This window comes from Lichenostomus cassidix, chromosome 3 (assembly GCF_008360975.1).
Source record: "Lichenostomus cassidix isolate B80296 chromosome 3, HeHo_3.0, whole genome shotgun sequence".
NCBI lineage: Eukaryota > Metazoa > Chordata > Aves > Passeriformes > Meliphagidae > Lichenostomus > Lichenostomus cassidix.
In genome coordinates, this window is record NC_139483.1 from 15,349,367 (window position 1) to 15,364,869 (window position 15,503).

The following is a 15,503-nucleotide window of genomic DNA, read 5'->3' on the forward strand; positions in this document are numbered from 1 at the left end:
CACCAGGGGATTGGGAATAAGTTCATATCCTGATGCAGGCAGCCGTGGGTCTAAATGCCTGTTTTGCACAGTGCTGTACACTTTTGTTTCAGGGGACTCTATGGTTTGTGTGGCCAGTTAGTGGTGGAAAAAAACCATGGAAATTGAATTAGCAGTGTTGGAGTTGATTTTCAAAGGGCTAAGTTACATCTTGAGGGTTACATTGAAGAAGGGAAGATTAAAGTATGTTAGAGGCTCTGTTTCCTTGACTCTTTCATGACTAGGGCTTTGCTGCTGAATTGAAACATGAGTGCTTTTCTACGCCAAACCATTTTCTCTTCTTGAGATGTATAGATGAGTTCATTTCTATGTAAAAACGCTTCAGCTGAAAATTCAGATAATAAAATAGATGCTCCTGACAGAAGTTCTAACGGCAGAGAATGAAATGTTTTGAGAGTAAAATCCTTGTCCTGGGTTTAAAAATCAAGGTGAAACTAAAGTTGGATATGGCTTAAGTGTGTATGTCCATTGGAGAGAGGTTATAAGCATCACTATTTTCTGTGTGCTGAAATTATGCCTTCTTTAGTGGGACTGCTGGTGCTGTTCTGCATTCCTCCTGCTTTGTACACAGAAATGAAAACAAACCACTGTGACCAAGAATGGCAATAGCACAAATCGGTGAGGCGTGCAAGAGATCGGCTCAGGACATCTGCAGAAACACTCCATCCAAATATTTGAGGTGGCAGCTAGCAGGTGTTTTTTTCAATATCCAGTTCATACTCTATTTTTGGTGCATTTTCATCTAGTGTTTTGGTTTGGGATGGGCTGTATCTGTAATATCAAATATCTCAAAACACATTTTCAGTGTCGTGTATCCTAAATGTAATGGTACTGGGTATATCATCTAGCCACTTTGTCATATTGCATGTAATCAGAGTTGCCCTCCAATTCCAGATTGTTCTTTCTGGGGCTGCTGAAGGCCCGAGAATGATGCCTGGGACAGTCTGGAGGGGCAGGGTTGGAGGCGGTGTCAGGTCAGTGCACAGCTGAAGAGTTCTCTCTAGCGGCTGGTTTTGGGTAGTGAGGACAGATAGCAAAGAGCACTGCATTAAGGAAAGGGTGCTCGTCTGTAGCTGCTGAGAAAAGGGAGAAATGTAAAGTGAGAAAAGGAAGTTGACCTTTATATCTGAATTGTAAAAAAGAGTAGTTGTAATGTGCTAGAAGCGAAGAATAAAATGTCTTTTCTCTAATAGCCATCACTTATTTTCTTATTACTGCTGTTGCAATACAGCAGTGGATGGTGTTATGCTATTCATAGCACCATCCTTCCAGTGGCCTGAAGTGAGGGCTGATGGACAACGAGAATCCATGGCATTTCTGAGGAGGTGGGGTGCACTTTGAGCTGTTGATTACTGAGCAAGAACTGCCTCAACTGCTTCCTACTGAGTATCTGTGGTGAATTAATTTGCTCTACTCACAGTGACTCACTAGGTTTGTAGTGACTTTACCAAAGACAAGACTCAAAATAAGTTGCATGCTCAGCCTGCAGATTTGGCTAATGTTTATTTAAGGCAATGTGAAAGTGATTAAAAATGATGAGAAAATTCCTACCTTACATCCCAACAAATCCTAGAAGTATAGAAAAGAGACAGAAGCATTTGAAAAGAGTATGAGCAATGGTTTTGGAAGAATTGAGGGAAATAAATCACATCTAATAAAAAGACCAGGGAGATTGGGAATAGTAACCTCTTCAATACTTGTATTTTATTTTGGATCCTGAAAGCCTACATATGTTGTTGTGCTATAACATGGCAGTTCATGCATACTGCTACTGCTTATATCTTTAAAAATGTACCACTTTTCTTCTCCAAAAATTCCAGGGTTTAAGCCAGCTCCATTGTTTACCTAGCAGTAACATCCTGCAATGTTGAGCATCACTGGTATGACAGTTGTGTATGTAAACTCTTTCAGAGTGTTTTGCTTTACCATTAACTCAGTGAGGCCAGTCAGCAGTGGCAGTGGAAATTGCAGATACAACAGCTGGATTCTGGTAGAACTGGATTACCTCGAATGCGGATGTGTTTTCTGTTGTAGAGATTGATGCTTAATTTCATCTGCATTGGAGAGAGATTGCTCATTCAAGCAGACAGCAAAGAAATGTGCAGGGGTGGATTACTTCTTTCCCAGATTCCCAGGGATTTGAAATACCCAACAAGTAACAGAAGAATTAGGTGGATAGTCTGTTATATTTAAGATAAGAGTAAGTTCTGTGTGTTTGTGTGTGATTTATTTTAAGGGTACTTGGTGTCTTATTTTTGCTTAATTGTAATGATACTTAGATTTCCAGAAATACTTGGATGACTTGTTTAGCATTTTTTAAAAATAAAAGTAAATCAGCCATTTCCTAATTTAGATACATTTGCCGGTGTAGCAAAACATCTTATCATGACAAGGTGGAGAACATATGATGCTTTCTGAAAGGATTTCACTGAAGTGTAGTAAATTACCTTCATTTCAGGCATAATTGTGATTCTTGTCTGAGCTGGTTGGCTGTTTGCCAGGAAATTCATGTTTGAGCTCAGTGAAGTTGGAAAGTTGCATACCAGTGTATCAGTGTCTCTCTGTTATATGAAACATAATTTTTCTGTATGAAAAACTAGTGGTGTCCTATAAGCCTAGAAAGAGCATATCTTCTACCTAACATAAAATAGCTATGAAAACCAAATCCCATTTGTGTATGTAGAGCAGACTTGTAGCATGGGAGGCTGGGAGAGAGCAGACAGACAGGCGAAGGAATAAACATGGCATTTTTGTTATCTGGATTTGATAAATATAGTTTGGGAATGATAGAGTAAAGAGTGGTGAGTCAGTTTTGCCTGGTCATCTCTAGTGACTGAAAATAACTTGTTATTCCAACCCTTTTATCCCTTCATTCCCTTCTCTCCGCATATTTTTGTGTTTTATTTTTAGCTCCTCCAGCTTTTGCTTTGCAATTTGTAAAATAACCCTTCAGAGCCAGGGAAGGAAGACCGAGGAGCAGCAGCTCCTGGGCAGTCTTGTGGATGAAGCCACTGGGTTGTCCCCTGCTGGCATGTCTGGGTCCCCCCTTTCCCATGCACATCCTTCCCTCATCTGCTCCGAGATTCCTCTTTTAAACAAGCAGCCTCGGTTCCTGAAGTCACTAATGGGTTTGTGCTGACAGTGGTACCCAGGAGCCACATGAGATGTTTCAGACCAGCTGGCTGTGACTTTGACAGCAGCAGGGTCAGAGGCCCTGTGTCTGGAGAGGTGGCAAGGCAGAGTTTTATCTGTGAAACCTTAGTGGAGGTTGTAAGCTGTCCTGAAGCGCATGAAATTCCCCACCACAACCCATACTTGTATTTATCCTGTAGAGCACAGCTGTGTAAACAATGCCTGCAACAATTATGAGCTAAATCTTCTGTGTTTGGCTTCAGCTCCCATGCCCAGGATTTTTGTACGATTTAGTCCTCAAAGTAAGGATCAGCTTAGCACTTGATACATCTTAACTTGCACATCAGGATAAGATACTTCTTGATCTCCTCTGAAGTTTCCCACAGTACTGACTTCTCATAGCATAACTGGACTACTCCATACTAAACCATCTGATTTGGTTTGGAGAGAAGGAAGGGAGCTGGCAGGCTTAAGCGCAGTCCTCCTTATTAATTGACTTATGGAGAGAGCAAGGGGAGAGATGGGTTCAAGCAATAAATGTGAATCATGAAATCATAGAATGGTTTGGATTGGAAAGGACCTTAAAGATCATTTGGTTCCAAGCCCTCTGCCGTGGGCAGGGACACCTTCCACTAGATCAGGTTGCTCTAAGCCACATCCAACCTGGTTTTGAACACTTCAGGTGATGGGACATCTACAACTTCTTTGGGCAACCTGTTCCAGTGTCTCACCACCCTCCCAGTAAAGAATTTCTTCCTGATATGTAGGGTAACCCTACTCTCTTCCGCTTTAAAGCCATTCCTGTTTGTCCTGTCACTACATGCCTTGTGAAAAGTCCCTCAACAGTTTTCTTGTAGTCCCCTTTAGGTGCTGGAAGGTGCTCTAATGTCTCCCCAGAGCTTCTCTTCTCCAGGCTGAACAGCCCCAGCTCTCTCGTGTTGTTCTCATAGGTTCATGTTGTTTTCAGGGTGCTCCAGCCCTCTGAGCATCTTCATGGCCTCTTCTGGAGCTGCTCCAACAGGTCCATGTTCTTCTTATGTTGGGGACCCCAGAGCTGGATGCAGCACTCCAGATGAGCTCTCATGAGAGCAGAGCAGAGGGAGAGAATCCCCTCCCTAGACCTGCTGGCCACACTGCTTTGGATGCAGCCCAGGGTGCAGCTGGTGGAGCCAATTAGCAGACAGCCTAGGGTGAGAGAATCTCAGGCTCTGTCACAGTAAGAGTGGAAAATCAAGAAGCAAGTAGGAGTGTTAATACTAGATGCCTGTGTATGGACTTAATGAGGCCATTGTGGAAAATTCTATGGTTCCAGCACCCATGCTTTGAAAAATATATTCACATATGAGAAGAGATTCAGAGAGCTACTAAAGGGATTTGAAGTTTTAAAACCATGTTTCATATTGAGATTTCAGAAACTAAGAAGGTTTAGTTTGTTCAGGAGCAACTTACAAGGCTGACAGATCATACCACCACTTTCCACTGTGAGCAGACAGCTCTGTAATTTAGCCAAGTTACACGGTCAGGAAGTAGAAGTACAAAAATAATGCACACAGACACGTACACGCCCCCCTGGTTAATTAGGGGAATTGCTTATCTCATGGTAAAAGCTTTAGGGCAGTGCGAGATGTCTGTCTCACCACATCCCATGGCAAAACTGAAAGCATTCTGCATAAGCTCCTGTGTCATTTGGGAGATCAGATTAGATGATGATAACATTCTGTCTGGTCTTAAAATAATTAAATGAGGTATTTACAGAGATTTCAAAGTCAAAGCCGATCTCCTTCCCCACCACCACTCTCAGCAGTAAGTGGTATTGTTTACACATTAATGAGATATAGCATCAGGCTGCAAAACGATGTGATTTAAATGTATTTAGCAAAAGAATTAAGCACATGTAGTGGTTGCTGATGGCTGAGAGGATGTTCTTGTATCTCTTGATCTTTGTACTATGTAAGCTGGAGGTATCTGGGATCCCAGTAGTCCTCTACTCCTGTATGCAGCACCGAGAGCACATTTTCTTGCTGCTGGGGAGCAGAAAGCAGACAGGGCTGTCCTTTCCCCTGGCTCCCACCCTCAGGGACTAGAGGTGCAGTGTCCTTAACTCCTTCATGTCAGCAGATGGAAGGTCTTCTTCTCTCCTTGTATCACAATGCTAGTGGAAAATCAGATAGGTATGGAAAGAATTGGTATGCAGGATCACTCTTCTCTGTTAATCAAAGCCAGCATTATCATTCTGTCTTTTTTTGTTTGCTTATTTGATTGCTACACTTACCTAAAAAAGATTTCCAATAACTACTGAGTTGAAAGTGATTTAGATTAACCCCAGCTGACACCACTGCTTTAAAGAGGGCTGCCTGGAGTTTTAAATCCTTACAAGCGTGATACTTCCCAGGAGGGGATGTAAATCCTTGAAGCTGCTCCCTCCTGATACTGTGTTCTCAAAGAGAAATCACTCAAGTCTCGTGAGCCAAGATAATAATATTTCCCAGTAAGCAGTTTTAGATGGCTTTTGTTTTAATTTCCAAAAGTGTATCTTTGTTTAAGGGTAACATACAATACTCAGATGTTGTATAACCTGACAAGTTTTCTTCTACATGTTTCCATCTTTTCTTTGATTATCTTGCCAATCAGTTTATTTACAAAAGTGCCAAGCCTCCTCTTGGGTTTCCTAAGGAAATGTGTATAGGGTGAAGGATGTTCAGGCATAGTTGAGCAAGTGGCAGTCAGTGTTTTATGGAAGCCTGGAAAGGTATGAAATATCTGGAGCTGTGCAACGAAGGGACAAATATGTCACTTTGCAGCAGAAAGCAGTTATATTGAGCAGGGAAGTGGAATGGACAAGGGCCTCACATATTGGTCCCACTTTTAACAGAGCAGCCTTATTTAAGGTGACCATGAATATTCTGTTGTGAGAGCATCTCCGTGTGCCTCTCCCCGTGGTGGCTCAGCAGCTCATCAGCTGCTGTTCTGTGATGTACCCTGGTTAAGAATAGCATCCTCTCTGCTGGATCAGGGCAGGGGAAGAAACAGTATAATCCTTGTAAGGTTTAAAGGAATGTCAGTGATAACTAAAGTAGGACAAATTAGGGCTGCTGAGATCCTTGCTAGGGATAGAAATGGGTAATAGCCACCCCTGTTAATGCCAAGGAGACTTGGCTGCCCAATTCACCTTTGAGGCTGCTGGGAGTCTGAGCAGTTCATTGCATGGATTTGCCTTGGGGCCATCCTCTTTTTTACCTCACTAGTGGTCATTCTGGCTTCCAGAGCCCCTGTTCTGAGTCATTGTTTTGGCCCTGGAGTCCCTGCTTGTGCAGATCCCTTTGTCTCACAGTGAGCTTGCTCAGCATTGCTGGGTAGGAGTGAGGAAGCGTCCTTGTAGTTGGTGTGAGTCAGAACTGAGGAACAGGCTGTGCTTGAGCTCCCAAGTGATGCTTTAGCACAGGGAATGAGCCCATCCATCCAGGACCGGGGTGGATCCATCCCACTTATTTGGGATTGTGCTGTAGGGCTGAGCTTCACCTCTGCCAGTTGTCTCCAACTGTAGCTGCACTGCAATATTCTCTTTGTCAATGTGTTTGAAGGAAGCTGAAAACATTTCATCCTGACTTTTACATTCAGGCTGGGATTTTTCCCCCTGGAATTAAAATACCATGCTGGCATGATATTATTGAGAACACAATTAAAAGTCATTTTCAGTTTACCTGTAACATCTTTATTTTGAACCTAGTAGGAGGCTCTTGGTTGTAAGGTTTAATAATAGGTGATGAGAGGAAAGGTTTGTCTGCACCCATGCAAAGGAGCACAGAGGCATAAAACCCCAAAAGTCAGATGGAGGAACTGAGCCCCTACCCCAGTTACAGGTGTACATCAGCCCACAGGCCAGGAGTCACAGCAAGAGGACCTTGTCCATCACCTTACAGACTGAGGTAGAGCTCTGGGCATCATTACAGGATGCCAAAGAGGACCATTTGGGGTTTGGACAAGGCTTATGATGGGACGTTTAGGAGAAGAGCAGGCAGCTGGAAAAGAGAGGATCCAAAGCCTGGCTACTGGGTGGCCCTCAGTGTGTAAAGCCAGTTCCTGGAGGGGTTGGCAGTGCAGGCAAGGAGTCTGTACCACCAATGGAGAAGGACTGTGGCCCCAGGGCTTGTGTGCCCAGGTACCAGCACCTGGGAGAACCAAGGGTGTGGGCCAGCTGCAGCATGGACTGGCTACAGGCAGTTATGGAGGCATCCATAACCTGTGTATAATTGCCTCTGACAGGCCTTTATCCTAATCAGCCAGAGAGGGGAACAGCATGAGGCCATTCTGGTTGCTTGGACTGTTTTCTGTTCATGTTGGCCCTTGGCTGACTGGCTGTGCCCCTGTATAGTGCACATGTATTTGTGCATGGGTGTGTTGGGAATGTGTGCTCAGGTTTGCTGGGGCTGGGGGTTGCACAAGCTGAGCTGCACTAGGCTACCACATGATTCAAGTTCTAACACAGGTTGAAAATTCTGATGGAACAACTGATGTAGTAAAAGAAAACTTCCTCATTTTTCCTTGGAAGTGTTTTTTAAAAGACAGTGTCTTTCTCTGGTGCTGGTATTTTGGTCCTGAGCCTGGTCAAGTTCTCCCTGTGTCACCTCTTACTCCAGTGCCCAAAGCAACCAGCTGTGCATTGTAATCGCCTGAGGTAATGTCGTGTACCAACAGAGCTGAAATATAAATAACTTTGATTGGGGCACAGAAAGTTTAGTAAGTTAAAGAATAGTGCTTTTGAGGCATTTTGTCATCCCAAAATGGAGACTGCCACATGGATTAATCATCGTCTTCATGTTGTGCAGTTTACAGCTGCTTAACAATAATTAGCAATAGACTTTATATTCACTTCTGAGCACTGCAGTAAGCTTTTCTTTTCTGAGGTGCTTTTATAAAGCACAGGACAGAATATTATCCATGGGTATGAATGATACATAATTCTATTGCAGGAAGAAAGTAATGAGACTGTAAAGCTACTGGAACTGGTGTTTCTGTTTGTCCTGGGGAGCTGGGCTACCTGCCTGACATTCTAGCCCAAATGGCAGTTTCTTAGCTTAATTAGATTTCAGATGCAAATCTCTGAACATTATTTGATTTTCTTTGTCCTTCATTCCTTCCCCAATGGGACATGGATACACACAGGACTAAGATGATCCCTCAGATATCACTAAAAACATTGCAAGAAGTGTTTTGTCCTCCGACAGCTTCTCTGAGCTACGAACAGATACGTTTGCTTACTTCTTTTTTGACCCTCTAGAGAAGTAGAATCATGTGGTTTCCCTTAGGGAATTTTTTTCTTAAAAGTAGAAGAAACAGGTATTTGAAGCAGATCTTTAAATTCAGGTGGAAAAAAAAATCTTTTTGTCAGTGACTGCCCTCTGTCTTCACTTAGGATTACTTGATTTTCTGGTTGACTGGCACTTTGCTATTGATCTGAAACACTGTGCTGTTAGATATCTCCAGATGGCAGAGACAACAGCCTAACTTCACAGGGAAACAGACAGTAAAGATGCTCAAAGGATGCAGGTTCAGAGCTGCCTGATTAAACCTAGCCTAAGGGAATTTAGTCCCTTCTTATGAATGGTCTACCTTCGTCTGCTGTGGTGACTTTTCTTCTTTTTAGCAGATTGACTTGTAGCTTGCCTTGCCAGGGAATTAAAGCTTCAGGCTGCCATTTGTGTGGAGTTCTTAAATATGTATGACCCAAGCAAGGGAGCCTCTTGCATATGAAACCTGGTATTCTGGTCTTCCTTCTTTCTACTATTTCTTTCAGATATGCTAAATTTACCTTGTGTAAAATACACTTTCATAGATGAACCTTGCAGCTGGAATTAGGAGATGCTGGTTCCAGCTGGACTCACAGAGCAAGCCATGTCATCATCCTTTGCCTCAATTTCCCTATGTGTAATATCAAAATAGTAACATCCACCTTTTGCTCTGCAACTCTTTGAGCTTTGTTCTGGGTGACTAAGAAGCTGTAATGTAGTCTAGACCTTCTACAGTCTGGTGGGAAGCCCTGCTGGAAGGTATCTTGTCTGGGGATGCTGTAAATCCATAGGGAAGGAGTAGTGATTTTCCTGTTTCTGATCAGGAGTTGATGGGGAGAAATATACCTTCTTGCTAAAGATATCAAACCAGCTGTGTGAGTGCAGGGAGTCCTGCCAGTCATGCTTGCATAGTCAGAAAATCTGCATCTGAAGCAGATCTGATGATTTATTACCTGTGGTCTGTATGCCAGTTGCCCTTAAGTGTAAAGCCTTGATTTTTCAAGTAATTCATGCAGTTGGCAGACTGATAGTTTAGCTGCCCAGACGTGAATGACTGCAAGAGGTGCAAGTAACAAGGATATCAGGAAGGCTGGGCTTTCCCAGCCTCCCTCTTGGAGTAAAGTGTATGGGTTTTATGTTCCACTAGACCTGGGAGCTATGGAGGATCAGGAGGAAGAAGATTGTAAGAGATGGACATCTCTTGGAGGTATATGGAACAGCACTTCCCCTGGTTGGGCCAGGAACTAGGGGATGGATGTCTGTCCTGTAGGATGACTGTAATTCTGGTGGTAGAAATACTTGGAATTGGGGAGCAAAAATGCAAGCTGTTCTCAAAACATTTTAGTTTTGAGCTAAGGTGCAACAGGCTGTCCATTATTTCCCTTTGTAAGGGCTTGGTTTCTAGAACGTTCAATTTTGGCATCTCTTGGGAGGAGATCTGAAAGGTTTTACCTGTGCAGAACACAGGGATTCTCTGCTCAGTTCAGAGGTGATTCCAGAGCTAGACAAAAGATGGAAAATTGAGTTTTGCTCTGATAGACCTCCAAGGAGCCATATAAATCTGCTTAAAAACCCAAGTAACCTGCCACAAAACTGTTGGAGAGAGATCATTTCAAGACAGCACAATTATAAAATACTCTGAAAGGCTGAATAGGGTTTTTCCCCCTCTTGTGATATTTGGAGTTGAACTTTAGATACATCATTTTGAACGTGGCCTTTTAAAGTAACTTTTTATTCTAGCCCTGTCATTTTTAGGGCTGTAAAGGAAAACCAAAATGCCAGGGAAGGGAAGCAAATAAAAACGAAGAGTGGAGCTAAACAGTAGGTTTTGATCATCTTTGCAAGAAGTGGCATCATCTGTGAGAGCAAAAGTCTTCAATTGCTGCAACTGGAGACAGCTTTTAGTCTCCAATTCTATTTTGCCCTGAGCCAGCCAGCCAAATAAAAACAGCGACATAAATCACTGCTGGCAGAACTTAACAGTTATGCAACGTCCAGTGCACCACAAGCCTATTTTTAGATCAGTTTTACACTAGCAGAATTTACTTTATGAAATCTAAAAAGAATGTCTGTTCAGAGGCTGGGGGATAAAGACAATATTTAGAAAGTGCAAAATGTAAAAACACTTAGTACAAGGATGCTCTAGCAAGCCCTGCTTTGGCAATACTAATATCCTTTCAAGAGTGTTGGTTCAATCAGACATTCTAATGAAGAGTAGGGGGTTTCTTCATCAATCTCCCCCAAATTTCTAATCTTCAATTGCTGTTTAAAAGGTTAGATACACTCCACTTACCCAAACAGCTGAACATCAGACTCACAGCGCTCATTATCCAAGGCCAGATGTGCATTTTCTCTCCTTTAAATTTGACTTTATTCTCTTACTATTGTAATTCTGCATTAGTTTGTACTGTGTATAATCTTTTTTGCAAAGCTTTTTGTTCAGATTCAGAACAGGCAATGATTGGGTAAAGTTTGACCTTTTAGCTTTTAGATATTCTAGCAGAGGAAACATAGTCTGTGTAGTTAATGCATCTCTGGGATTTCTGCCATAATTTGGACAGTTTTCAATCATGTCTTGAAGCAGATTAGCATTCTGACTGCTGCATGATCTGTACTGATCTTTTTCCCCCCAAACTTTCTCCTAGGTGACAATCTTGATGCCATCCATGACATAACTGTGGCATACCCCCAAAACATTCCTCAGACAGAGAAGCACCTTTTGAATGGAAACTTCCCAAAGGAGATTCACTTCCACGTCCAGAGATACCCCATAGAGACAGTGCCCACTTCCAAGGAGGAGCTGCAGCTGTGGTGCCGGAAACGCTGGGAAGAGAAAGAGGAGAGACTCCGACACTTCTACGAAGGTGGAAAAAGCTTCAGTGGCACAGGGCAAAGCATTGTCCCACCCTGCAAATCCGAGCTCAGGGTCCTGGCGGTTAAGTGCGCCTCGCTCCTCTACTGGACGGTGTTCCCGCTGGGAATGCTCGCCCTGCTGTACCTCTACAGCTTTGCACAGTGGTATTTTGCATCCATGATCGTCTTCTTCGTTGTGCAGCAAAAGCTGTTTGGTGGGCTGGAACTCATTGAACTCGCTTGTCATCGGTATTTTAAAAAGCAACAGAAATTTCACGACATGAAAGTAAAAATCAATTAGTTCTGAGGTAGAGGAAGGGTGGTTTTGAGATGCCCTGCAAATTTTATGCACAGGGAACAATTTTTGCATGAGAATTGTCTTTTACTATCGCCATTGTTAGACATTTGCACATGATTCTGTGAAGAGAAAGAAAAATGTTAGTTACTGCTACATGTGAAAATGGTAGTTTTTAATCTCTGAATGTAATTTCAACATTGCTCTCACAAGCAGCTAGCAACTGCATTCTGCTGTCATTAAGAAACAAATTGCTGGATTAGTGAACAATCATAAGGACATTAATAAATGTGACATGCACTGGAGTTTCATGTAGAAACCCAAACAGTTCAGCTAAGAGAGACAGATGTATGAATTTCTTTATAGTCACATTAGCATGAAGTAAGCACTGGATTTGGAAAACTGGTAAGTTTTGATGGTAGGTGAAAGTTGAAGGAGAAGTTGTTCTGTTTCTTTTTTCTATTTCAAATACTCAAACTTATTTTTTTAAGTACTATTTTTGCATAAGCTTTTCCAAACACTACTGAACCTACCACTATTCAACTATTCTGGCTTGGTCACTCAGGAGGTTTTTTAAGCCTTGCAGTCTTGTGTCATAGTACAGAAAACAGTGCTGGCTCTGCCTTCATTTAAGTCTTTGCTGATTATTTAATAGACCTGTGCAGCTAAGTTTTTGTCTTTCACTGTTTCATACTGTTTTAGTCTTCTCCCTGTTAGCTGTGGGAGACTTGTTCCTACTGTAGTAAGCAGAGCTGCAGGATAGGGGAGCTGTTTTTTTATTGGTTTTTTGGTGGTTTTTTCTCACGGGCAAAAATAGCTGTTTGTCTCTGAGTAGCTGGAAAATGTTTTTCAAAAAGGTTTCCTTGTATCCTTGTAGACATTCTTTGATTGAAAACATTTTGTTTCGTTTTCAGAGTAGGCAAGGTATCTTTTCTTTTTTCTTTAGTATTAATTTTGATTTTCACATTGCTTCCTTTGGTGTTTCACGTGTCCACATAGATAAGCAGGAAGACTGCTCGTTCCAGGCACATCAGACAGACCTGTTGAAATGCACTGGTTGTGTCCTCAGTGGTACAAGAGATGGGTTTGGGTTTTGGACTTAGCACAGGGAAGAGCTGCATCTTCCCTTTGCATATTGGCTCTGTTTGCCTGATGACTTCATTACTTTTTCTGCCTCCTTCGCAGTTTTTGGGGGTTTCTTTTGGGGCTCTCTCTATAATACTTTCCCTTATTTCATGCCATTTGGAAACTCAGAAGGCTTAAAGTCAGACAAGGCACTTTCAAGTGTATTCCTTGTCATATATAATAAAAGTGATGTTCATGCTCACATAGAAAAAGACAAAAACATTGCCAGCACTTTGGAGACACTTCAGGTCTTCAGGTTAGATTGTTTTGCAACCTCAAAAATTTTAGACAACTTGATCAATCCAATGGCTGCAAAACCTTCCTGACTTACTAAATATTTGTTCTTTACTGCATGAGGGCTTGTTTGAGCTGGACCCAGATGGTCTGGCTCCGTTTGTTGAGCGGCACTGCCGTGAAATGTGAAAGTCCAGAGTGGAAAATGTATCTTATACTGTGCTGCATATCCAAGTGTTGGGTCGGCATGGTGGACACACCTGTTTGCTTCTAAATTACAACACTAAGCATGTTGTCTAATGTGTTTTTTTCAAAGGCCATTTTTTGAGCAAATCACCAGCCTCTATTCAACTGTCCCTTGCAAGGTGACAAGTCTTTTTTAATCTATGCTTATAATAACTAATTGTTTATTATGCGGAAAGTACTTGAAGCCAGCTCGTTTACTCCAATTTTTTTAATCCCTTTTTTCTTAAAAATAAATAAAACTAGGTTTATATTTAGGGTTATGTTTCTTAATGATTTTTTCATGTTTGTATTTGTGTACCTGACAACTGGTGTTTCATTGTCATGAGTAGAAGGAGGTAATTTCTGCGCCTTGAGGTCTTTTTTTAAAGCAGTTCTGTGATACCACAGGCATGGTTGCAGCTTAAACCTACATAGCCTGGTTTTTCTTCAGCTAATACCCTGCACATTCAGGTAACCCACTGCAAGGGAAAACCTAAAAACCTCATTTGTGGTTAATGCAGAGGAGACCTAAGAGGCTTCTTCCAGTCTGTCCTGAGCCATGGCTGTGCTTTCATACCAGGAGTAACCATAGCCAGCCTACTCCAATAGCCTTAACATCATCTTCAGGAATGACTTCAGAGGACAGGTTCCATGTGTTGGTGACATAAAATACCAGCTATGCTTTTCTCAGTCGTTCAGAGAACTTTGTGGTGTCATCAAATGTGTCAGGAACATCAGTGTGAGTCTTGGTCATGGAGCAGTGCAGGATTTACGTCTCTGTGTAATTAAAGTTGGGCTTTGAAAATGAAGTCAATGCAATCCATTGTTGACCCTTCCAAGGGGTTTTCTCCCAACTGGAGCCAAACATGTAACCTACTGTAATGTGGTAAAAACATCCTGCAAAATCTGTAATTCATCATCCTCTCTTGTGTTTGGATCAAAGAGAAAGGATAATCTACTTGTCAGCTGGTAATGTCACATTTGCAATCCCAAACTCCATGATGCAAAGTGGTAAGTGAAGAATCCTCTCCCAGGGAAGGGTGTTGGCTTTGTGTCTGATGTAAATGTTTAGATTATGTGCATCATTTTCCAGGTCAATTAGAAATGCAAGATGGAAAAAATGTTGAATAAAAACAAAAAGCTTTGTGGATAGAGAAGCTTCTTTGTTTAAAAAGTGATTAAGGAAGTGGGAGAAGATTTTTCTGTGAATGCTTTTTTATCCTCTGGTGAAAATGTAGCTTTTTACTCCAAAGGTTCTAATACACAGATTTCTTGGAGATTACTCTGTTCCTACACTGTGTCCCTTTTCAAAGATCACTGAGATGGCATTTAGGGACATGATTTAGTGGTGGACTTTGCAGTGCTGGGCTTACAACCGGACTTGGTGATCTTTTCTCCCCTAAATCATTCTGTGATTCTGTGCTGGGTAAATCACTTTGAAATTTTTTCAGTGCTGTTGGGTTCAAGGTGCTAGTACTCCAGGAATCACATGGCCCTCTTCCATGGGACATGGACTGGGACTTGTCTCACTCAGTAGCAGGTTTGTCCCAGTTCACCTTCTCTTGTAGTCCCAGCAGCTCTGAGTCCCTCCAAGCTTTGTCTGCAGGACCTACAGGTCTTGTATATTGGTTTGAGGTCAAGGCCAGACTTTAAGGATGCTGCTCCCCTTTGCTCAATCAAATGTTTCCTCATCAGCATCAGGGGGTTTCTTTCTCTGCTTGGAACAGAAGGTTGAAATCCTGCCATCTGTGTGTCATCAGGCTCATCTGGGTAGCAGGATGTCAGACCAAGACATTTTTCTCTTGACTTCAAAGCTGCAAGGCCCAAAGCTGGTCTGTAAGGTGTTGTCTTGATCATAGGAAATGTAGTTCCCAGTTTTGTGCATTGCATCAATGAGTGGTGTTTGAAAAAGATCCGTGTTTTTATAACTTGATTTTATATGTGCACTGTGTGAAAGGAAACACCAGGATACTTCAAACCTACAGAAAGCCTTAGTTTTCAGATTTCACTGATAATATTATTAGAATGTTTTAACCATGTACCAGTTACTCTACAACAACAATAAAGTCCTGAAGCATTGCATGTGTTTAATTTTGCTGTTTTCTTTTTACTGCATCTGCAGGGAACAAACCTTGCCTTCAATCATATGGTGGCTGGCACAGGTAGACTGGTGTCCATTTCAATGCTCAGCTCATGGTTTGTGCCTATTGAGGGAGGAAAACTCTCCATCTCTCAATTCCCCCATCAGGGAATAGCCTTCCCATGACGGTCCTAGGGAAACACCCACATCTCCAGCAGGTATCCTGTGTCAG

General features: G+C 42.2%; 1 protein-coding gene across 1 annotated transcript in view; it reads left to right on the forward strand.

Moving 5' to 3' along the window:
- Positions 1 to 15,282, forward strand: part of LCLAT1 (lysocardiolipin acyltransferase 1) — a 113,254-nt gene extending 97,972 nt beyond the window's left edge. The window contains exon 7 of the mRNA XM_085054643.1: positions 11,105 to 15,282. Within this exon, the coding sequence (XP_084910769.1) occupies positions 11,105 to 11,613 (509 nt within the window). The 3' untranslated portion in view covers positions 11,614 to 15,282. The remainder of the gene's footprint in view (positions 1 to 11,104) is intronic.
- The last annotated feature ends 221 nt before the right edge of the window (positions 15,283 to 15,503 follow it).